At 36.0% G+C, this 23,459-nt stretch overlaps 6 protein-coding genes across 6 annotated transcripts; 4 read left to right on the forward strand and 2 right to left on the reverse strand.

Annotated features, from left to right (window-relative positions):
* Positions 1 to 861: 861 nt before the first annotated feature.
* EV154DRAFT_496309 (alpha subunit of riboflavin synthase) lies at positions 862 to 1,727 on the forward strand. The gene is made up of 3 exons (XM_051600138.1): positions 862 to 1,057; positions 1,112 to 1,195; positions 1,249 to 1,727. Exons 1-3 carry the CDS (start codon positions 904 to 906, stop codon positions 1,686 to 1,688), a joined length of 678 nt encoding a protein of 225 aa, XP_051461636.1. The 5' UTR covers positions 862 to 903; the 3' UTR covers positions 1,689 to 1,727.
* Positions 1,728 to 1,754: 27 nt separating this feature from the next.
* Positions 1,755 to 3,573, reverse strand: EV154DRAFT_542120 (coth protein-domain-containing protein; the record flags this gene model as incomplete). The annotated part of the gene is made up of 2 exons (XM_051604506.1): positions 1,755 to 3,493; positions 3,546 to 3,573. 2 exons carry the CDS (start codon positions 3,571 to 3,573, stop codon positions 1,764 to 1,766), a joined length of 1,758 nt encoding a protein of 585 aa, XP_051461637.1. The 3' UTR covers positions 1,755 to 1,763.
* A 3,697-nt stretch (positions 3,574 to 7,270) lies between these two features.
* EV154DRAFT_548485 (kinase-like domain-containing protein) lies at positions 7,271 to 8,801 on the forward strand (the record flags this gene model as incomplete). Its single annotated transcript, XM_051604805.1, has 7 exons — positions 7,271 to 7,394; positions 7,457 to 7,616; positions 7,686 to 7,953; positions 8,017 to 8,147; positions 8,203 to 8,298; positions 8,350 to 8,565; positions 8,709 to 8,801. Exons 1-7 carry the CDS (start codon positions 7,276 to 7,278, stop codon positions 8,799 to 8,801), a joined length of 1,083 nt encoding a protein of 360 aa, XP_051461638.1. The 5' UTR covers positions 7,271 to 7,275.
* Positions 8,802 to 10,845: 2,044 nt separating this feature from the next.
* EV154DRAFT_437097 (uncharacterized protein) lies at positions 10,846 to 16,354 on the forward strand. The gene is made up of 4 exons (XM_051596846.1): positions 10,846 to 12,129; positions 12,186 to 13,675; positions 13,736 to 13,986; positions 14,052 to 16,354. The coding sequence occupies exons 1-4, from the start codon at positions 10,942 to 10,944 to the stop codon at positions 16,154 to 16,156; spliced, it is 5,034 nt and encodes a 1,677-aa protein (XP_051461639.1). The 5' UTR covers positions 10,846 to 10,941; the 3' UTR covers positions 16,157 to 16,354.
* Positions 16,355 to 16,379: 25 nt separating this feature from the next.
* EV154DRAFT_599430 (uncharacterized protein) lies at positions 16,380 to 17,754 on the reverse strand. Its single transcript, XM_051607114.1, has 2 exons — positions 17,144 to 17,754; positions 16,380 to 17,073 (listed from the first exon to the last, which is right to left on the reverse strand). The coding sequence occupies exons 1-2, from the start codon at positions 17,619 to 17,621 to the stop codon at positions 16,526 to 16,528; spliced, it is 1,026 nt and encodes a 341-aa protein (XP_051461640.1). The 5' UTR covers positions 17,622 to 17,754; the 3' UTR covers positions 16,380 to 16,525.
* Positions 17,755 to 21,615: 3,861 nt separating this feature from the next.
* Positions 21,616 to 23,393, forward strand: EV154DRAFT_496320 (uncharacterized protein). The gene is made up of 2 exons (XM_051600139.1): positions 21,616 to 21,866; positions 21,934 to 23,393. The coding sequence occupies exon 2, from the start codon at positions 22,106 to 22,108 to the stop codon at positions 23,186 to 23,188; it is 1,083 nt and encodes a 360-aa protein (XP_051461641.1). The 5' UTR covers positions 21,616 to 21,866; positions 21,934 to 22,105; the 3' UTR covers positions 23,189 to 23,393.
* Positions 23,394 to 23,459: the final 66 nt, after the last annotated feature.

Consider the following 23,459-nt stretch of genomic DNA (forward strand, 5'->3'; position numbering starts at 1 on the left):
GTTTGTTTGTAATGAAACCTTTATTTTACAATATACGAGCTGTTATAGTAATGTTAAGTTGTTGAAGAACACTTTGGTATTAGAATAAAGTCGAAAACTTAGCAATTTGAGACCAGTTGCATAAGTTCGGGACGAGTAATTAATCAGTGCAGGTTAAAAATTTGCAACGATTCAAGCAATGGATACTTATAATATAATAAGACTTAAATAAACATATAAGTCTGGTTTTATTGTTTTACTATCACTGCTTGTTTAAAAAGTTAAAACTGAATACAATTTCATTTTAAGAGGGACCACACTACATAATCATTAAGGTTCCTTGAAATGTGATGATGTAATCTCCAAGTTTTTTTTTTTGTTAATGCTATTATGTATGATTAAAACTGCGTAAGCTTTGTGCATACATGTACCCAATCGATCTCTCCTCCTGGGAACCATGTATTTTTACCTAAGCGCAAAAATGTATGGTCAGGAGGGTCTGTCTAATACGTCTTCAAATATGGGATGAGCGATCCGAAGGAGAGCCCCATTTTTTTTTCATGATGGTTAAATCTCAGTGAGGATTCAAGAAGGGAGAATATGATAGTAATTGTATGCACTTATGTCCTTGTCCTTCGACTGATGCTTTGATTACTTTTGGCTTGTTAATAGATGCATTATCCATAATGATATACCGCTCCTTTATATTGTTTTATCTAGTGTATTTATTACGTTGTTTAAATAGGTCAAAAAGTGCCCCATCTGGATCTTAAGAAACGTCAGATTTTAGTTGTCCTGCAAATCCGGTCTTGCCACTGATTGGATAACTGAAAAGCACAGTCCTTAATATTCACTCTCCCCTTTTTATGATAAATAAGATTTCGAAGACGGGTAGATACTTGATTCTGTTAGTTGATTACAAATATGTTTACTGGTCTTGTTGAAATTATGGGCACTGTCTCCTCCATCAAGGAGCAAGACAACACTGAATCCGGTGGAAATGGTTGGACAATTACTGTTTCTGACGCTGCCGAAATTTTAGTTGACTGCCATCTTGGCGACAGCATTGCCATCAATGGTAAGGCTAACCCAAGACTATTGTATGAACTCGAAGCTAATTAGAATTATGTAGGTACATGTTTGACTGCAACTGAATTCGATACGGATTCTTTCAAAGTGGGCGTTGCACCTGAAACATTGAGATGCACCAACTTGGGTATGATTACAAATCAGCAAAAAAACGCAGGGAATATTTACAGGTTAATTTAGGTGATTTAAAGGTCGGCGACAAGGTCAACTTGGAGCGCGCTATGGATTCTAAGAAGCGTTTTGGTGGTCATATGGTTCAAGGCCATGTTGACAACACTGTCAAGATCATATCTATCAAGCCTGAAGGAAATTCGATCTGGTATACTGTCCAAATGGAAGAAGAGGATAGAGATAAGATGAGATATGTGATTCCCAAGGGATTTATCTGTTTGGATGGTACTTCTCTTACCGTATGTGATGTGAATGATCAAGAGAGAACCTTTTCCATCATGATGATTGCTCATACACAAACTCATGTCATCATGCCTTTAAAAACCATCGGTGATAGAGTCAATGTTGAGTTTGATATGTTGGCCAAATATGCTCTCAAGAGTTTAGAACATGCTATCAAAACCAATGAAGGTATTGAATCATTAGTAAAGCGCGTTGTAAAGGCATAAGTTTAATAAAAGTTATCTGATTTATTGTTGTTTGTTGTATGCACATGTATATTATAGGGGGGGGGGTAAGATTATTTAAGAAGTACTATTATAAAATTTCGTGATGGCGCCACTTTGGTTCTTGATCCATTCTTTAACACCAGATAAAGATTTGTAACCAGTAGGACCATTGACTGCATCCTGCTGTGTCAAGTTAGTGCTCATTCTTGTTCCGAAATCGAGCAAGACTTCCATATCCATGTTGGGAGGGAAGTCACCAATCACATTTCCAATATCAGATGATTCCATAGAACTCATGTCGCTAGAGTTACTCATAGCAGCCCCTAATGCACCGAAAACATCTTTACCGACACGAGGTAATGTCTTGTCCCAAGCGACATCTTCCTTAGTCATAGCCACAAGACCATTAATACGATCATTCATTACGACAGGATTAACCAACTTTTGGGTGATATTGACCAGTAACTCTTCATATTGTTGCTTGAATTCGGGTACTTGCAAAATCTTCTTCATTAAAGGACGGGTAGCCAAACCAGGGAAAGTCGTGTAGTTTCCACTCCACATGTCGTCTAATTTAAACATGCAAGAACCCAGAGTAAGATCCATGTCAGAGGAGATATAAAAGAACTTTCCAGTATCCAAATTTTGATACAGATAATAGTTATCGACCATGGTAAAGTAACCGTCAGAGTACCCCATAATTACTTCAAGTGCCATACTACGAAGGAAGCTGTCGGTATCAAGCTTTTCATTCCATGCGGCAACAGCGTCGGAACTAGTGGTAGGTGCGGTATCAATAAACTTGGTAAATTCCATCAATGGCGTGTAGTCTTCGGACTTTCCTTTGGAAGCTTCAACCTTGATCTTGTACTGGCCATCTGCGTATGCTGTGATGTTGTTATAGTAGCTCAAATCTGAAGTGCGATTCATTGCAGAGGATTGAGCATTTTGAAAGACACCTTGGTATAAGTTTCCGTTCTTGTATTTCTTATCACCGCCAGCAAAGGAATTGGCCAACCAAGGGTCGTGGAATGTTTCAATAATACCAAAGAGACCAAGTGCTTGATTATTCAAGAAAACACGAACAAAAGAGAATTCAGAAGAGAGAAGACCGGTGGATTTGATGACATCGTAAGCAAGTTGCTCACGGATATATGAAGGATCCGTATCCATGGCTCTGAGTTTGACTCTTCTAAACTCCCCGATTCGGTCCTTCTTTGCCAACTTGATGTTATAAGAGAGTTTAGTCATCCAACGAGAACTACGACCAGCTAAGGAGATTTCGGCAGCTTCATAAGATTGTGTGTTGTTCAAAGTGATGTATGTCATATTGGTGTCAATCTTGTAATCTTCGGTAGAATTGCTGTTGTGCATCAAATCGATAGCAGTTTGGTTGGCCACTAAGTGAATAGTTGGAATTTCACCTTCTCTGTGCAAATCGGATTGAGCACGATTGATAGCCTTCAAAGGCTCAAAAACGACAGGAAGCTGAGACACATTCTGCGTATTCCATGTACGATTATAAAATTCATTGAGTGTACTTTCATGAGTGGGTTGACGAACGAACGGCTCTGCCTCGGTGCTGTTGTCTTCCTTAGAAATCTTGGCGTATTGGTAACCGTTCTTAGCAACAGGTGCTTTACCGTTGTAAAGTATATTGGTTACTTTTGAATCAAAAGACAAAGGATATGTTACATTGTCTACGATAACACCCATAGTATGTGTATCGTTTAATAAATTGATGACATTATACTCAATGACATTGTTTTCCAATTGTGCGCTTGCAAGAGCGAAAAGACTTAAGACTATAGAGCATTTAGTAACATGATCATACTGTAATCAATTAAATTTACTTACAGGCAGGTAAAATTTTAGCAGAAACCATGTTAGAAAAGAAAAAGCTAAGTAGGAACAATCGAATTTTATTTCCAACTTCCTTTTTATATAATTGCTGGTCTCATATTAGTCGGGCCGTCCATTTCCAACAACTAACAACTCTTCCTGAGTTTGAACAAACCATTCGGTCATTTGAATTAGGGGATCCTCACGTCATTTTTCAAAGACTATTGGTACAACTGCATCTGAAAACAGAAGACTCGAAAAGTCCAGGTAGAAATATACAATGGTTTAGATAACAGCAACCCATTTGTGATTTAAGGAAAAATAGTCGAGGATAAAATATGCGAAAATTGATTAACAAGACAGAGCCTCTCTTGAATTTAATATGCTCATTTAAGAAGTATACGGATTTACCGGGGAAATTGTAGCCGCACTCCCAAACTAAGGAAGCAGCTCAGAACCCCGAACTTGCTAACCCAGAGAAAAAACCCCAAACCATAACTAATAAAGTTCCCCATTAATTGTTGTCGTTCCTTTATTAACCTCTTTCACAGTCCTTCGAGTTATTGAATCATGCATAAGAGTGTGATACGGGAATGAGGAAGTAGTTACACGAACCATTGCTCTGGTTGTAATTACCCACCTCACTGACATTATAATGAGCCCCCTTAATGAATATTTGACCTGATAGGGCATATGATCAGAAAATGCAGATGCAGAGTCATTCAGAACAGAAGCGCATAGGATAATTATGACCTTGGGCTCGAAATTTCTGTATGGAAAATTTTGATAGCTTCTTTAGAAAATATGTCATTCAGAAGGAAAAAATATCTACCGTTTTTTTTTTTCTCTTTTCAAAATCTATCGTCGAACAAGAATCAGATAAACTGTTGTTGCCAGTTCATTAAAAAAGTATGGCGGGTTATTATTTTTAAAAGATTGAGGCATTATGGGGATTGCAATATTTTATCAGCAGACAACCAAAAAGGAGGACATTTCCAATTCTTTAAAATTAGCATGTTAGGGATGGGGTAAAGCCAATAAGTGTTAGTTCGGCACTTTTGAAAAATGTTTTTTTCTTGTTTTAAAAGAACAAAGTGTACTACGTGCCAAGTTAACTTGTATTAAACACGTTTATACTTAAATTGACCAAATATATTTCTACCTTCTCATTTTTATTTGTTAACAATTTTTGATTTATTCCACTAAACCAATGGAAATATATCGCCAATATACGGTAGCGGCAGATTTAAGCCGGCTTACATCCGAGCAACATGAACATCTAGGAACCAATCATGTAGTTTAACCTCAGAATATGTTCCACTTTGTAGCAGCGGCGCTTGGTTAATTTACTCTTTAAATAAAATCCCAATGGAGCTATAACAATTTATATTGTACAAAAAAAGGGTTACAACATTCCATCTTAATAAACTGAGTATGGCCTAATCATTATTACGAGAGGTCCTGATTGATGACCACAACAGTATTGACAGAAATTTTATTATTCCTGAAACCATGAAATGCAGCTTTTAAAAACTTTCGACGGGCCCACAATTTAAAGCAGAGCTTCCACAAAATATACGGCCAAATATACTACAACTTTGTTTCAATTCGATGTGATTTGTCTTCATCTAAATAAAAAATTAGCCCGACGGAAGTCTTTTTTATCAAACACATGAATATGTTGCCTCAATTGAAATAGGGTAGAACATGTATAGATTGGGGTAGGGATGAAACCCAGAATGATGTAAAAGCAAAAGTAGTTACGCAGAAAAAGCTCTTCAAAAAAGTCTTGTCAATCCAGATAAAATTACAGGTCCATTTTATCACTTTCTGTAACGTCCATACTTATTCATATTTATTTTACTGCACATATTTTGGATATTTTTATTTATAATAGGAATCAAAGCACAAGAATATTTTTTTTTTAGTTCTTCTGTTTGACTTCAGATACGAAACTGGAATGTTTTCCAAGTTTGTATGCTACAAGTTTTGGAGATTAAAGAGCAATTAGATTATGTTGAAGATGGCTTCTATACGCATGTTTTCCACTTGAAAACTATTTTACGTTAAAACACAACAGTTTATGATCAAGAAATTATCAGTCTTATTTTCATCTTTAGATCTATTGTTATGGTAGATTTTCTTTTTTTTTTGCATCAACTTTTGCATATTTTGAAACTGTTTCTTTTTTAAAAAATGGTGATGGATGATCTGATGGAGATTTGTCATATCACATCGAGACTAGCCAAAAACATTGATTAATGCTTGAGTGAATTCTTTTTCGATTTGTTGCAGTAATTATATGAAACAGAACGAACAAACATCATTTGAATTATATTCATTTCTTCTAGGTAAACTAAAAGAAAGCTTCTTTCTATTGAAGCTGACTATTTGAATAATAAATGTTTTGTTCATATGAGTATTTCGAATGTTGATATACGAAATAGTCACCTTTTAAAAAGCTGTCGGAAAGACATTTTCATGAAACAATTTATTCGAGTTTGTGTCTGTTAACCTTCTCAACCATTACCGTTGTGACTATGCTCCCGGTGCAGCTACCAATCATGGAACATACTATCCGCATATCCAATATGAACTTCTAACAACTGCATTTGAAGAAGCAGTTACAATTATACCATAAATACAGTTACCTTGGATTAAGCTCACATGATTTATAGAATATAAGGTATAATATTAAAGACGATATTAAATGTGAGGCCGGTTTTGTGCCTAACATATTTCAGAATCTTGTTTACGGCGACATATTATTGAAAGACCTTCGCTATGCTGTATTTCCTCACAAACTCCAGTGTAACTGTTTGGGATAGCATTCTTTTGAGCAGTGATTAAAATAGGCTATCTTCATTTTTTTCTTGTTTTGTCTGAAAGGTGTTTTCATTAACATGCGAGGAATTGTAATTATGCAGGAGTATTCAATTACACAAGTACTTGAAATGATTTTTCAAATATGATCGCGGCCTGTCAATCTCATGTATAACGCAAGAACAAAGTCATATCTAAGCTTTTAATGTTTTTTTAAAAAAAACATGCGTTATTTATTTTATTGCTCAGAGCGATCCGTATTGCAACCAAAAATGATACGGAAAGAGATGCTATAATGTTTTTTTGACACGATCGAGATATGCTTTCAGCTGAAGCACTTTTAAAACTCTTGTTTTTATCAAGGCAACCTTTGTGAATAAAAATTTCAAGTTCAGGAACACTTATAGCAGCATATTATGGCCCCATATTACATCAGTAGAGTCATGATCAGAGGTGTTTTCATTTAGTACCATTTCTTATTGTAGTTCATTTAAAAACGTATTGTCGACATAGTTGTTGGGGTAAAATTTCTTTACCCATAAAAGATTTTTCCAAGGTAGATTGTATCTATTGTACTGGTATTCTGAACTTTGAGCTGGACGCGTCGCTGCAGAAGCATACATAGTGAACATGATAGAACGCAAAGGCAATTGAAAGTCCGATAATGCCTATGTTCCTTTTTTCAGCGTTTGAAATGACCTCATTTTTCCTGAATGAAAGAGATCAAACGAGCAGTAAGTGTTTTGTTGTTCTGTTTATTTAATGTGACCACTAATTTTTAAAGTTCTTGCATAGAAGTAAGAGAGAACAAGTTAAAAGATGGAAAAATATAATCATTCAATATCGACGACGGTCACACTAATTTTATTGAATAAATAATCATGTTATTTTATTTCTTTTTAAATACTTCTATTACTCCCTCATGTCCTTTTTAATCACCATTAGAGACACCATTTACGCACTTACCTCATGCTGTTTTCCTAATCCAACCATCAGCATTAACCGAAAGAACTTTAAAGTTATTAACCTGCTTGGAGAAGGGTAAAATAAAAAAAAAGAAGGGAAAAATTGGATTATCGATGCTTATCTAAACGTTATTTTAGTGGATATTCGTTTGTGTATTTAATCAAGGATGAATCAAGCCATAAGTTGTATGCCTTGAAAAAAATCAAATGCGCACTTGGTGACCAGACAATAACTGACGCTATGCATGAAGTGGAAATGTACAGATTATTTCAAAGTGAATACATTATTAAGATTTTGGTAAAGTAAGGGGGACAGGAGAAAGAAGTTAAAAAGGAGGGGAATGAAATGTTAATCCATATGTGGTAGGACACAAGTGTGTTAACAGATAGAGATGGAACCAAGACTGTTTATGTATTTTTGCCTTATTACAAAAGAGGAAACCTTCAAGATAACATTAATGCCAACAATATCAACAAGACATTTTTCCCGGAAAAAGATTTATTGCAATTTTTTCTCAAAGTTTGCTTGGCACTTAAGGAACTTCATAACTACCACTTGCCAAATGTCCCAATCACCACACCTTCTGAAACATCATCTGCTACTGCTCAGCCAGAAGGAACACTTGTGCCATATGGTAAGTGTGTTTCATACTAATATTATAATGTCCTCATCTGCTTCTTTTTTATCTTATTTGCAGCCCATCGTGACTTAAAACCTGGAAATATATTGATATCCGACGATGGTAAGACACCGATATTGATGGATTTTGGATCAGTGATAAAAGGGAGAATACCAATTAGAACAAGGCAAGATGGATTGTTACAGCAGGTAAATGATTGGTAATGATTGATAAAAGGACCGTATTACTAATACCAGTAAAAAGGACATTGCGGCTGAGCACTCAACAATACCTTATCGCGCGCCTGAACTATATGACGTACAAACAGGAACAATTTTGGATGAAAAAGTGGATATTTGGGTTAGTCGAGACTATTTATAATCATGGACAAGGTGAACTAATGTGTAACAGAGTTTGGGATGTACTATTTATGCTGCCGCATATGGCCAAAATCCATTTGAAGCAAGTGTCAATGAAATGGGGGGATCAATCGCTTTGGCGATTTTAAATGGTTACTATAAATTCCCAACAGATAAAGAAGAAGAAGGTCATTATAGTGACGAATTTGAAGATTTGATCAAGTTTCTATTGGTCATTGATCCTAAGGAAAGGCCGGATATACAAACGGTAAGAATCAAATGATGATATAAGAAAAAGGTACTAAATCATGCATTGCATAAATTAGGTAATTACTAGAATAGAAGCAATGTTGTAACGGTTTTCTTTTTTTCCATTTTACAATAAACATTGAGGCATGTATACACCAATAGATTTTTCCAATTTACAGCATCAATTCAAAAGGGTATTGTAAAAAGGTTCTGGTGGTACTTGTCATACTCATCCTGTCGATGATCAACTATTAAACAAAGCCAAGAAATATCGTTTTTGGAAACAAAATCCCATATTCCAGTGACTCAATGGATACACCAGGACTGTATTACATACTGGCTTTTTTGTAATCTTTACATCACATGGTGATGTAAATTCACTTTTGCAGACATAAGGTCCATCTTGACTAAGTGTTACCATAAGAACAATAGACAAAAGGATCGTTCATTTAATTAAAGACTCCGAAGTATCACCGAGTTTAAAAATAAAGCGAAGCAAAAAAAAAAGAAGATTAAAGGAACACTTAGTGTTCGAAAAGCGGGAATACAGACTCTGAAGAAGTGAAAAAAAAATATGCAATCTCTTTATTTCCATAAAAGTAAAATCTGTAAAATTCGCCATGCTCAAAGATTGTATAAGTAATGTATCAATTGACCAAAAATCAAAGTATTATCATGATGTATGTTTAACATTATGCGATGCATGAAAAAATGACATATTAATTACACAACTTTTACCACAAAATCACACGCCCAAAGCTTACTGAGCTGTAGTTACATCAGTAGTAGTACCGGTCAGCGGATGAGCAATTGTGCTTTGCTAATGATAGAATCATTATCTAGCTATTCTAACGTTGGCAACTTCTTTTAAGAAATTTTTAAGTGGCTTAAACATATACATATCTACTATAATTGTGTGTTTGTGAAAGCGATACACTGGTTGCAAATTAGATTGGTTTGATCTATTATTATCTTAAACTATTTTTATATACAAGATTTGATATGTTTGGGTGAAGGGTAAGAAAGAAAGAGCAAAAGTGAAAGAATAAAAAAAGAAGCAATAAAGTAGTTTTACTGTTCCTTATTTGTATTTGTTTATATTGCATTTTTTAAAATGAACGGAAACTATAAACAGATCGATATTCGGGTTTTTACCAGGGTTTTTGACGTTAATTCTTATTTTTGTGGCTTTGTTACATCCATTGACTAAGTTTCCGGCATGTAAAAAAAAAAAGTTGTATTGTTCAACCCTTCCCTTCAGGGGTCATAACGATAATAGACAGATGTTGAATTACCATATTGGTACAAGAGGTAGACTAACAGTAAATGCGTTTAAGGTTCCCATTTGGAGTTTGATCTTTCCTTTCTCTTCCGTGCTGGATTCCTGAATGAAAAAGGGAAATATATCGAAGGAAAAATAACGGAGTGTGTTTAAGGAAATTATAAGTGCGTGAGTGCTTTTAGAATATATCTCACGATCCCTTTAATCTAAAGTCGTGCAAGATTATTTCTTTGATAAGAGGTGTGGGGGTGGGATGGGGGGAGGCGTTAAACAAGATGCGCAACAGACGGTTCAAGCACCAACATGGTAACTCAAATAATTGATACACCGACTTTTTTTTTTTTTTTTTTTTTTTGCTAAATTAGGAACACACAAAACAAAGATCTAACTCAAAGTCATTTGGGCACACAGTAATTTAGCAATATGTTTCAGGTTTAAATTTAATTTTTTCTTCAATGGAGCTGTATGTCCAAAGGTAAAGCATTGACCGAAAACGTGTTACTTGACAATAGCATACGCTTGTTAATTGTTCATTAAAATTAAAGAAATAAATGTGATGGAATTGCATGGAATAATAACAAACATATTTGTTGGCCTGTGCAGCAAACATTGAGACCATCATTGCACAGCATATTGACTTATTATCAACAATGCTATATAATTGGAATTCTAACATGAACTGGGGAACTCCTTATTTCTGCGATACAACTAGTGGGTTTGTATCCCATTAAAATAATTATAGACTTTTTGTGACCTTGGCGTTCTAGATCATTACATCCACTTATTTCTTAGCCAAGTATCAAGATCATATTATCAAGGAATAAATATAGTCTATTTCCAAAATATTGCTTAGGCATGCTGTTTGCTGAGAGTGCATATCATCTGTTGAATTGACTGTGTTTCAAATAGTCAGATGATTGAATATTTCGCTTTTTACGTGTACGTGTACATAAGAAGGAATATCTATATAAAAAAAAAAAATGTGAGTCCCTGTGTCCGTTCGCAGCAAAAAGATAACTTTACTAATATAAAATCCGTGTTTTCCCTTTTTTTTCTTTCTCTTTTTTTCTTTTCTTCCTTTTCCCTTCACTTTTTTCTTCTATAAATTTTAAAATGGCAAAAGGAATATTTGCACGATTATTTGGGGGTATTGGCAAAAATAATAACAAACAACGACAAGAACAGCCTATAAAAAGAGCACGGATAGAATCTACTAGAGCCCCCACACCACCACCCAAATCACAATTACCACAGCAACAACGACAACAACGACAACCCGCATCAAATGTCATTATTCCAACAAAACCACAACAACCAATTACATACAACGAAGACAATTCAGACTACCTATTTTCTGACATTAAGGATAAATTAACTGACATGAATAGCTTTATAAATACCCAAGGCAATAACGATATCGATCTCCATTTAAGAAATTTGAATAATCTGAAAGATCGCGTATCGTATACGGAAGCGATCACAAATGACGAATTCTCAACATTATCGTCAAGCACGTCATCCAGTCTATCACTGCAGGATGCATTATTTTCGCATTTTTCAAATACGGACACACAATCTGAGATATCGATTTATTCAAATGATTATAAAATTATAGTTGAATCACAGCAGCAGGAAAGTTCGTCATCCAGTCACTACGACAGTAATGAATCATTATTCGATCGTCGATTCTCCGTATCAGATACCAATTCCACAAGAAGTCTAACGTTCCACACCCTCCCTAATTCTACCAACGTGCTGGTGTCACAAAAAAATGAAATGCTATACTTTGAAAAGCAATTTAGTGACATGTATATTGACGGTTTAAGACTTTTATCGAAAAATACACCAGAACATAGTCCGGCGCATGCACTGACTTTGTTTCAGCACATTGCAAACAATGGACATCAAAACTATCAAAATTTAAATGATCGCACAAAGCTTTTAGTTTCATTCGCTCAATATCGCGCTGGGCGTATGCTTTGTGAATGTGTTTTCGATTACGATAAAGAAAATTCATCACCTTATCATTCTTCTGATGACGACAAGAACAAAAAACATGGCCTATTGTATTTGGATGAATCTTCTAAAAATGGTAATGCTCGTGCTTCGTTTATTTTGGGATTTTATGCTGAGCGACAAGGAGATATTGATCAGGCGTGCCAATTTTATTATCAAGCTGCCATGCTTGGCTTACTCCCTGCCAAAGTTGCTTTCGGAAACCTTATTCTCTTCAGTCCTAATGGTGTATCAGGCTTCAGAACTAGAGATGCTATTAACATGCTGGAAAATGCAGCGACTATGGTAACACTATTCCCCCAGATTTTGTTGGCGGTTACACTAACATTTTCTATTTTCAGGGTCATTCAGTTGCATCTCTCTCATTAGCATTGTATTACGAGAAAATTGATCGGTTAAGTTTGGCAATCAAATATTGTCAAAAAGTTCAGATCTCTCAATCAAGCCCAATTTACTGTATCAGCTGCTACCAAATGAGTGTAATCTACTTAAAAGCTGGACCAAATTTTGCTGCAACCGCATTTCGTTATATGGGTGCTGCGGCTAAAGCCACTTTTTATGAAAATGGCCAACGTGGTTCGAGATTTACTACGCCACTACGACAATTAGGCGTCTTGTCACTAATGGGAATAGGCACTCCGAGAAATCCGGTGGAGGCTTACAGTTTTATACAAGAAGCTGCCGAAATGGGCGATATACCTGCACGAGTTATATTGGGGCAAATGTACTGGATGGGCGTTGGTGTGAGCCCAAATCTATCCGAAGCCATGAATATATTTGCTAGTCTCCCAGATAATATTGCAGCCAAGTTATCTCGTGGATTGCTTATTAGGAAAGAAAATCCCTCCCACGCCTATCTTGAATTCCAAAGAGTCATTCATCATCACTGTACTGCTTTTGACGAAGAACATTGGAATGTGGCTGCAATCAAGAACGAAGCTCGTGTTCGTGTTGCTGTTTGGGAATATAATGGAATTGGTGGAGCTCAAAAGAACCCTAAAAGTGCCTTCTACACTTTAAAGAAGCTTGCAGATGAGTTTCAATATAGTGGTGCATACTATTGGATTGCCTGGGCCTACATGGATGGTGTTAGATTGGAAGATGGAACTGAATTTGTGCCCATTGATAAAAATCAAGCTTTTGCCTACTTTCTCAAAGGAGCTGATGAAAACAAAGCAGACTGCCAATATTACGTTGGAAAGATGCTACGGGAAGGTCATCAACATACCGGTTTAGGAAGAGAAAATGCATTCAAATTCTTTTCTGATGCTGCTGAAAAGGATTATGCACCTGCCCTGACTATGGTTGGCGTCTACCACTTTACCAATGGTCCAGGAACTGACGGTCGTGATCATGAAAAGGCATTCTTATATTTCAGTGCTGCGGCGAGACACAATGAATCGTTGGCTATACAATATTTGGCTGATTATATCATCAAAAATAGCCACAACAACTCCATTGATCATTATCATATTTTCAATCAACTCAATCGCTCTGCTGGCTTGGAAAAAGATCCTATTGCATACAGGATGCTCGCCCTTGTGGTAAACAGTGGTATTGATCCAAGAGGAACTTACGAAAAATACTCGCAATTGAATCAAGCAGAATACAGCGACTTGTTACACATCTACAACGAAGCAAGATCCGAAGCCACAGCAAGTAACACTGATGTCAAGTTTAGATTTACATTACACTGTCTTTGGCGCGCAATTACATTAAATGATCACCAGTCGGGTCATTATCTTTGTGACTTTATTTCTAAAATGAACGATGATGACATTTCCCATTCTATTGATATCTTTGAAAATGCAGAGGGACCAATCGCAAACAAGTAAGTCGTTACGCCATATCTTTTTATAGATTAACTCACATGTATCATTTCTTTTTTTAGAATGACTTTCGCTTTAGGCCTCTTTTTAAAAGCAGCTAAAAACAAGTCTGGTGCATTAAAAAAGTTTATTGCTGTAGCTAAAGCTAATGATGTGACCAAGAAGACTGGTTGGTCTGCTAGATTGGAAGGGGCTCAGCTCATTTTGAATGAAGGTCAAGGAAAAGCCAGAAGTAAATTGATCGTCTTTGGTTGGCTTAGTGAAATGATTAATTACAATGCAAAAAACTTGTCTATTCCATTCATTCTTTTAGGTAAGTCTTCGTATGACCTTAACATTTTCTTTTTTTTACTCACGCACACAACCCATTTATATTAGGCAAATGCCATGAAAATGAGATTTGCAATGGCTGCACAATATCATCCGCTACTGCTATGTACGAAAATGGTCTCAAATATAAGGCTACTGACAAATCGCTTGAAATCTACGCTAGAATGCGATTGGTTGAAATCTATTACAAATCACACAAGTACACCGATGTTACTAGCCAATTGATTAAAGTTGAGAATCTTTTCAAGTCTATCACTAGTGTTTCAGAAAAGAAGTCTACGGAAGCAGAATTCAAGTATTACAGAGGCTTATTAGCTCTGCGTGATGGTACAGTCAAAGGATACCGTGAAACAGCCAGAACATATCTTACTAGATCCAGTGAGCTTGGTAATATATTAGCCACTCTCGAACTTGGCTACTTGTATGGTACAATGGAAGGAAAAGAAGACTTGGCTGAGGAGTGTTTCCAAAAGGTTGATGCTAGTTCAAGTACCTCTATTACATTCAAGAACCGACTTACTGAATTCTATGTCCAAGAACGTGTTCAAAAAATCAAGACCAACAATGACTACTTGAATGAGATCAACAAGATGAAGCTTGCCGCTGGTATTACATACAGCTACTACAATATGGAACGACAAGCCTTGGATTGGTTTCATGAGATTTCTGATGCTAGTCCTGTTGCCAGAATCATGATTTTGTACTACGCTATGAAGGATACCCAACTGCGAACCAAACAAAATATTGACCAATTGTCTTCTTTGATTGATCCCTTTGAAAAAGTTGTCCCTTGTGATTATTATGATAGTATGGCTATCAGTTATGCTCAATTCCGCTTGGGTCAATGTTATGAACATGGTCATGGTGTCCAAATTGACATTAATTTGGCATCTGACTTCTACAACAAGGCCTGTGTATTCTTATTGAACAATGAAACTTATGAGAGATTAGCTGAAATCACCAAACTGATGGGTTCTGATACTAAAGCATTCCCAACTTTCTTATTGAAGGCTGCTCGAAATGATACAAACGCCACATTCAAGTTGGGCCAATACTATCACTCTGAAGATAACAATGGTCAAGATGTCGATACACCTTGTAAGAAAGCAGCTGACTACTATCACAAGTCTGCCCAAGTTGGCCATGCCGAATCATGTTACTACTATGCCAAGTACTTAATTGCTGAAACAATCAAAGATAACAATTTGAACGCAGCTGCTCGCTCCAAACGCGCGGCCAATTATCTTCGCACTGCTGCTAACAAGAATCACGCCCCCTCCTATTATGAATTAGGCAAGCTGGAAATTAAGGCTGGTCTTTATGAAGAAGGATTCGAAGATCTTGAGGAGGCCGCTTGCTTAAACCATGGTCTTGCTGCTTATGAACTCGGGGAGTTATATCGCAATGGCTTTACAGGAATTATTTCAGGTGAAATTACATTCAAAATTTCTAAAAGCGCCTCTGAAGCCAAGTCTTGGTATAAACGTGCTACTAAAAATGGGTGTATGTTGTCTTTGATCAGAGAAGGTTCCTTTTATGAAACTGGCGAATTAGGAAATCAAAATCTGGTGGAAGCCGGAAAGTGCTATATGAAGGCCTATGAATCTGGAAAATGTCCTGGAGGTATGGCGGAGTATGCATTAGGCTGTCTGGAAGAGACGTGTTTGAGTGTATCAGGTGTCTTTCCCACGAATCGCCATCGAAATAAGGCGTTTGATTGGTTCTATAAATCTTTACAAGCAAATAACCAAAATGCGAATTTCAAAATTGGATCTTACTTGGTTAATGGGTGGGTCATTCAAACCAACGCCAAGAACGATGAACTAAAGGGTCTCGAAATTTTGATTCAAGAAAAAAGTGAAGGAAACGTCTCGGCTATGAAAGAACTGGCTTACTATTATGAGAAAAAGGGAAACCTTGAAAAGGCTTTTGAATACTGGGCTATGGCGGGACGTTCTGATGATCCTGAAGCACTCGAGTTCTTAGCCAAATGCTTCAGACAAGGTTTGCTTGGTCAAACTATTGATCATGAAGAGTCATCAAGATTTGAATCACTGGCTAAAGAAGCTCGTAAGCAAGCTATAGAAACACAGCGCAGTATAATGGGGTTCAAGTCCGATTATTCTGATGAAAGAAATCATCGCTCAAAATAGGGAATTCTAATCCAAACCACACCCAATGTATATATCTTATGCCTTTTTATGCCATCACTGTATTTCTATTTCTATTATTATTATTAGTTGATAATGTCAACACTTATGTATTTAACTATAACCCTACTTAAACCCCCTCTTAATTTATATTACTAATTTACGTTTTATCTAATTTTTAAAATAAAACACCCAAACATATTAATTTAGTGTTAAAAAACAAAAATCGTGGTAAATAGAATTATTATTATTAATATATGATTGTAAAAGAGTTTAACAACTATCTGAAAGAAGGCGAAAAAATTAAAAGGATAAATTATACGGCATTGTAAAACAGACTGACACAGAAGAATATGGGATGATGTTTGTTTTCTATCTATTATGATGGGGCACATTAGCATGGCTACTAATGGGAGAGCCAACTTCATCAGGTTTGTAAACATCTTGGGTGGTCATACTATGATTTTGGGGGACATTAGCCATTGCATAACCTGGTTGAGGTTGTTGCTGTTGTTGATGCATAGGAGGTACGGAGGAATAAGCTGTTGCAGACGTATTGCTATCATAATAATAGTTACCATCATCATAATATTCTTGCTGTTGCTGTTGATGGTGTTGTTGTTGAGGATAATAGTATCCTTGCTGGGGTTGCATTCCATAGTCCATGTTATTATCTTGGTAGCTGTAGTGACCGTAGTTGGGATCGTCGTTATAATAATTACCCTGATCGTTCATTCTAGGAATAGTGGGTGATACAGGCTTATTAGCGACCATAGGAGGAGGAATAGCAGGAGTTCTGTGATGAGGGAAATCTCCCAATCCATAATCCTCAAAATCAGACTTCTTCTTGTCTCTTCTCTTAGTACATCCACCACGGCGATTGACACAAGCCAAAACACCACCGATCAAAGCAAGAAGAACTAAAAAAATGAACGAAAACCATATAAATTTAAAAAAGTTTAAATTTATGGGGCGTTTAAAAATAATTACCTACGCCACCAACAGCAGATCCAGCAATGACTGCCGTATTTGGTTTTTCTGATTTTTCGGGATCAGGTGATGCTGATGCAGAAGGTGTAGCAGAGGAGGAGGCAGAAGTAATACTGATAGATGTAGAACTTGGCATACTGCTAGTAGGAATACTAATCAGTGAAGACGTAGTGGTAGTAGTTGTTGAAAGAATAGTCGAGGAGGCAGTTGTATTAGCAATGATAGAAGGAGGCTTAAGAGTTGAGACAGTTGTTGTAATCGGGGCTACAGTAGTAGTAACAACAGGTTTAGGCGTAGTTGTAGGAGCAGGAGTAGTAACAACAGGTTTAGGCGTAGTTGTAGTAGTTGTTACTACTGGAGGTTTTGTTGTGGTAGTTGGGAGAGGATCTGTATCAATTTGAGCTTGAACTGTCAATACGAGTTGCAATAAAGCTACGGCAACAACAATTAGCCACTTGTTTACAAGAGACATTCGCATAATGACTGATTTTTCTTTTCTTTCAATCTAGTTGTATTGGCCTTTTCTTTTTTTCTTTTTTGCAAGAAAAAACAAGTGAAGAGTGAATTTATAAAAAAAAAAGTGCGAGAAAAAAAGAGTGTGAGAGAGGATGTGCTCAAAAATAATAGCTAATCAACTTGGGAAATTCTTTTAGTATTACAGTAATATTAATCGTGTAACCGTTATGGCTCCTCTTTTTTCTTAAAACTTATCAAACGTAGAATAATTAAAAGTACAAGCAACCTACAATTGGCTATTTTTCACGCCTTTAGTCGAAAAAAGGTTATTTTGTTGTACATTGTCACTCCTGATGTACTGATTTTTTATTCTTCTCATCTTTTATTACCTTTTCTCTATAAATGTTGAAAAGTTTGTTTTTATCATTTGGCCTTTTAAATGTTTGGATTATGAGCAACTAAATAAGGTTTTATTTTATTATCTTTTATGGAGATCACCCCAGTAGCATATTTACCTAATAAGGGTCGGTATAATTAATAATAAAGACAATGGCCCTGAATATGGTGTATCAGCAATGTACACAAAACAGAAATAAAACAATCAGATCAACTACAGATGTTAAAAGGCTAAAATTCTGTCTCTATACCGATATCTCATTATTTCCCTAATCCTTACACTGCGCCTTGTATGGAGTTATGACATGAACGTTGAAAACTATGGTATCTTTCTAGAAAGATGCTGTATATTCAGTAAAGATTTGTATTACATGAGTTTTTCATTTGCATCCTTTTGTATACCTAGAATCTTGATTATTGTTAAAATCAGATATATCAATCTATCATTTACAACCATATTTTTTTATATTTATCTTTCTTTTGCCTTATTTTTTTTTTTTTTTTTTTTTTTGCTAGTGCTACTCTGGTGCCCTTCCTTCCTTTTAATTCATTGCTGCTACGGTCCAACGTTACACAACACTTAGCTGGAAGAATAGTTACTAAGTTAGCGGGTATTTAACAGGTATTTAGCTTAATTTTATACCATTGTTCACATGTAAAATGTTCACTTGATAGTTTAAGATGCTTAATATATGTCGAAAAGTTTAGATGTTTCCTAAAAATAACCAGCTAATGATATTTCTTATCGTCATCACTTGGTTCATGACGAGTTTCAAACTTAAGACCACTTTTATTCAAATACTTGATTTTTCCAACTTATCATGTTACACGAATTTTAAATGGAAGTTTTATTGCAGGGCGAAGTATGAAAATAATAAAACGGCTTCATAGGCCTATAAATGGAACCATGTTAGCATTTCCTATAGTTTTTGGTAATAAACCGTTTATTATACCTATCGGTTTCATGTCAATATAACTCTTGTACAAACATACACAGTAAGCAAAGCGGAGGTTGTAATAGCGATATACGAGCTATAGTCACTATTTTGTGTTGCTTCATAGGTCTTTCCATTCATCTTGTGGAATCTTCTCAATTAAAAATTTGACTAGGATCTACAAAATACATCAGAAGATCCAAAAGCCAAGTCTGTGTATTATATACGCATAGTTATGTTTTCTGTTCATGATCTACAATCTAATATCTAAAAACTATTCACACATTTAATTGTTATCGGACATTTATTATTAAACATTGGGGCTTCATTGTTTTTAATATGTGACAGCCCAACGGAATCAACAGCGGTGATACCAACAGTAGTTTCTAGACTTTAATGCAATTTTCAAATGAGGTCGAGCATAATAACATAAATATTTATCTATATAAATCATAACATGGATAATACATACCTGGATGTCATGAAAGCAACAGCCACAATTGATTTTACTTCATCATTTCTGAAGTATCTTACTATAAAGACATTTTACAGACAAAGAGCTGCATGATTAAAAATACCAAAGAGTGAATATTACCAGCTAATAAAATCCTGATACAACAGATTATTGTAATACTTCGTGACAGTATTAGACATTTTTGCGGATCAATCATAATTGTTTTATGACTTCGAATTTGGTTCATTAGTAAGAGAGCCTCCTGGATAGAAACAAGAAAAGGAAATTCAGCTTTTCTGATTTAGTGGCGAAAGGATGCGTTCCAACTAACATTGTGTAACATTTCGCTAAGTAACGTCCTCCTTTTTGACAGGGTAAACAAGGGATTACCTCTATATAGAAAAAAAGGCTGACTAACTAGCTAGATGATGTAATGTACAGTCCCTCCTGTGAAGTATTTACGATGTTTAAATTTTCGCTCGAGATTGTTGCTGCATACAAGTTTTATTGTCGATGTCCAAAAACCTTTTTTCTTCTTCGTCTTCTTCTTCTGAAGGCAAGGGATTATGGTCTTTTTACATAACAATCCACAAAGGCTGTATGCAGATTAGTTGCGAATGTGCCCGGTAAGCTTAGCTGAAGTTGGTCTTGCGTAAAAATGTACCTATTTGGTTTTATTAGAATAATAAAAATAAACTTGCTTTTGCTTTTCTCGTTACAGGAAATTGTCTATTGCAATCATTATGACGAAGTGAATATTATTTACGATCGATTATTTAAAACGATAGTTTTTCCCCATTTGACGCGGTTGCCCCCCAACAATAGTTAGATCGACATCCTCAGTAGTAAAATGGCAAAAGCGCCACATGGCTATACGCTTACCATCGCCTGTGATGAGTTTAAAAACCCTGCATAATATTCGTCACAGGTGGCAAGCTATTGAGTAACTAAAGCAGAGGTATAATACGTAACGCTGATTTTTCATATGAAGTCAATCAGGTCATTGTATTCTTGTGTCTATTTAAAAAACTAAAAAAATATCGTTTCTTTGCTTTGCATAAAAAATCAATCTGGATCGAGAAGCTCCTGTATTACACAACTTTGTTATCCCTTAAACCAAAAAAGACCCTTTACACATCTTTATCCTTCTATTGGGATCGATTAGTAAAAAAAAAAAATCTAATTAAAAACCCCACACATGTTCTTACCAGGTTTTGACTGAAACAAAAAGGAATCTGGGTTATATGTTACACTGTTTAATAATGTAATCTGATGAAATCATTCAGTCCCTTCTTGCTCCCCTAAGCCCAGCAAAAACATGGGCGCATTGCAATCTAGAATCTTTCCAGCCTTTATGCTCCAAATCATACGCCCATAAGATCGATGGTTATACATCGGGTAACAAGTGATCTTTACAGCGCTTTTAGCGAAGAAAAATCTATCAATCATCATTCTGAAGAGATGCAAGGTATACATTACATTAGTTCTGATTTTCGTTTATGTATTTTATTACCAAAAACGTACTGTTAGTAAACACCTGTTTTCAGAGAAAATATTATTTTCTGTTGTGACACAAAAGCTGAGGCCATTGTTTTTTAAAAAATGATGAACCTAGAATATTTCATCATTGCAAATAAGGAGTGTCCCAATCCCGATGGATCTGTTAACAGCACATATTAGTTATAGGTACCACTCTTAAGGAGAATGATGGTGGTTGCAACAAAGAAAGAAAAAGAAGGAGTTGTGTTGCGAAGATTTTACCTATTTAGAAGAAATTTATTTCTCTGTTCTCGGGATTCACGGTGGGGGAGAGGGATAAGTAAAAACGAAAATACGTATAGGATTAATTAAGCAAAATATACACCTTTTTTTAATAAAAAAAACAGAATGAAAAGAGAATAAAAGAATAAGAAGATTGGATTCATGTATTAAACAAGATGGTCAAAGCTTTATATTATCATTAAAAAAAGACTACTTTCACAAACAAACATTTACTCTATTGCATGAATGGTATGCTCAGAAGCAACAGCCGCATAAACAGTATACCGCCATTTTTTATGTTTTATTTGTAGATTACTAAAATCCTTTTTCGGTATGCACATGAAATGAAATAAGGGACTTGTGTAGCATAATGCCAATTTTATTTGAAATACCTTTTATGTACACAATACGTATATATCTGCAGGAGATATAGTGAATTTTTTCTTTCACTTTCACCCTTCTCGATTACTGTCTTTATCCCTGTATCTCAGTTTAATTCATCCTATAAGAACCACAATAAACACCCTCTTTTCCTTTTTTTTTTTTAGTAATACAACAACTTCTCTTTTTTTTATCTAATCACACAATGGGACTTTTAAACTTTCGAAAAAAAAGCAAAAAGAACAATGCCGTAAAAGAGGATGTGGCATCTGACATAGATTCAGTGGCTTCACCCATGGTCCAATCCCTATTAACGGATACATCTGACATATCCAAAAACCTTTTGGAAGAAATTTTTAGTGATTTACCCACTAAGAGCACAAAATCTTTCTCTGGTAAGCTACTACTTTTTAAACTATTCTATATTACGACAGTTAACATTTGCTTCTTATTGTAAAAGGCAGCGAAACGTCCACCAAAGATATTCGTCACTCGCTCAATTTAAAATCAAATTCTAGCAGTAATGCAAACACAATCTCGCCATTTTCACATGCTCCTCCGCCCACCACTATTCCACCCATGATCAGAGGCAGACTGTCTACTTGTATCTCTGATAACACATCCATTGAATCCTTTTCGTCTTCCGAAGACGACGGGCCAGTTTCTCCTGCTGAAGGTACTGGTGGTGGTTGGTCCGAGTCTGCTTTAAACCCCGCCGAGTTCAAACAAGAAGACACAACCCCATTAATCGAGCTAATCTCTCGCTCTTATGCTGCTAGTCACAGTTCGATTAAGAAATCCTCTATTCATACAGGCGCTCCTTCTATCCAAAGATCCCCCGGATTTGCTATTGATCGCATGAAAGAGAGACACCGTCAAGAGTATCATAAATCCAAGCAAGCACCTTCACCTCCTCCGTCTGTCAACCATCATGCTTTTATCGCAAGAAATATGTCCTCTGTGCTCCATCAAGACAGTCACCGTAATCCAATGTCCAACCATACACAAACAGCGACTGCGCCCAAACATGGGACAGCTAACCACCGCCCGGTACCAGCAAGTGGGCAGTACCGGTCATATCCCGTCGTCATGAACCGAGAAATGCAGAGCGCTGCTAAACAGCAACAGGATGGGCCTGGCCAGGTTACTATGACCAATCCGAAAAATAATCAGGCTGGTTACACAAATACAGATGCACCACGCTTTTCTGGAAAAAGTTTATTTACGATTAAAAAGAGATTACCAAAGCCACAAGCTGTCATTGCTAGTGAAAAGCAAGGACAACATCACTCGGAGCCCAACCTATCGCTATTATTGCTGGACAAAAAAGAAGGAGCAACGAGGCGCATTATCGTGGATGAAACGCATCAACATTTTAACAACAAGTTTATTTATAGATATTCGTATCCATGCCAACAACATCGACAAAAACCTGAGCCACGTTGTTCATGCCAACGTCGTCGACCTCAACGACGAGAGAAAAAAGCAATCTCTGCATGGAAGCCACTGCTTAAAATAACTCCGTTCCAAAACCAGACAGGTTTTTCCATCACTCAGGACGCACAACAGCCTCCCAAAATTGAGAGACCTCGACTCAAAGCCCAAAATCAAAGGCACCATCCTGACTCCAAACCTTTTGTAACCGCTTTAAAACTAACCTAAAAAATATTTCTCTCTCTCCCAATAGGGCCGAAACCTTGTATAATCTCAGTTTTAATTATTTTTTTATCCCCTTCATCCCTGGCATCATTTTTTACACTATAACTTTTCTAATAAACAAAAAGCTAATAATTAACACAAAAGTATTTGTAGTATGATCTTATTATTACGTAGCGTTTTGTTATGCAATAATAAAAAATAATAATAATAATAAATCGGTGTTGGAAATACGAAGTGTCAACAAGCAGTAGCTATTTATATATTTTGCCAAGTC

Source organism: Mucor mucedo (genome assembly GCF_025094135.1).
Source record: "Mucor mucedo strain NRRL 3635 chromosome Unknown EV154scaffold_12, whole genome shotgun sequence".
Lineage (NCBI taxonomy): Eukaryota > Fungi > Mucoromycota > Mucoromycetes > Mucorales > Mucoraceae > Mucor > Mucor mucedo.

Excerpts from the sequence above, each read along its gene's own strand:
- EV154DRAFT_496309 (XM_051600138.1), top strand. The coding sequence starts at position 904 with ATGTTTACTGGTCTTGTTGAAATTATGGGCACTGTCTCCTCCATCAAG. Across the intron at positions 1,058-1,111 it reads CGACAGCATTGCCATCAATG|GTACATGTTTGACTGCAACT; the intron begins GTAAGGCTAACC and ends AGAATTATGTAG. Across the intron at positions 1,196-1,248 it reads ATTGAGATGCACCAACTTGG|GTGATTTAAAGGTCGGCGAC; the intron begins GTATGATTACAA and ends AGGTTAATTTAG.
- EV154DRAFT_437097 (XM_051596846.1), top strand. The coding sequence starts at position 10,942 with ATGGCAAAAGGAATATTTGCACGATTATTTGGGGGTATTGGCAAAAAT. Across the intron at positions 13,676-13,735 it reads GAGGGACCAATCGCAAACAA|AATGACTTTCGCTTTAGGCC; the intron begins GTAAGTCGTTAC and ends TTCTTTTTTTAG. Across the intron at positions 13,987-14,051 it reads TATTCCATTCATTCTTTTAG|GCAAATGCCATGAAAATGAG; the intron begins GTAAGTCTTCGT and ends CATTTATATTAG.
- EV154DRAFT_599430 (XM_051607114.1), bottom strand. The coding sequence starts at position 17,621 with ATGCGAATGTCTCTTGTAAACAAGTGGCTAATTGTTGTTGCCGTAGCT. Across the intron at positions 17,074-17,143 it reads ATCTGCTGTTGGTGGCGTAG|TTCTTCTTGCTTTGATCGGT; the intron begins GTAATTATTTTT and ends TCATTTTTTTAG.
- EV154DRAFT_496320 (XM_051600139.1), top strand. The coding sequence starts at position 22,106 with ATGATCAGAGGCAGACTGTCTACTTGTATCTCTGATAACACATCCATT.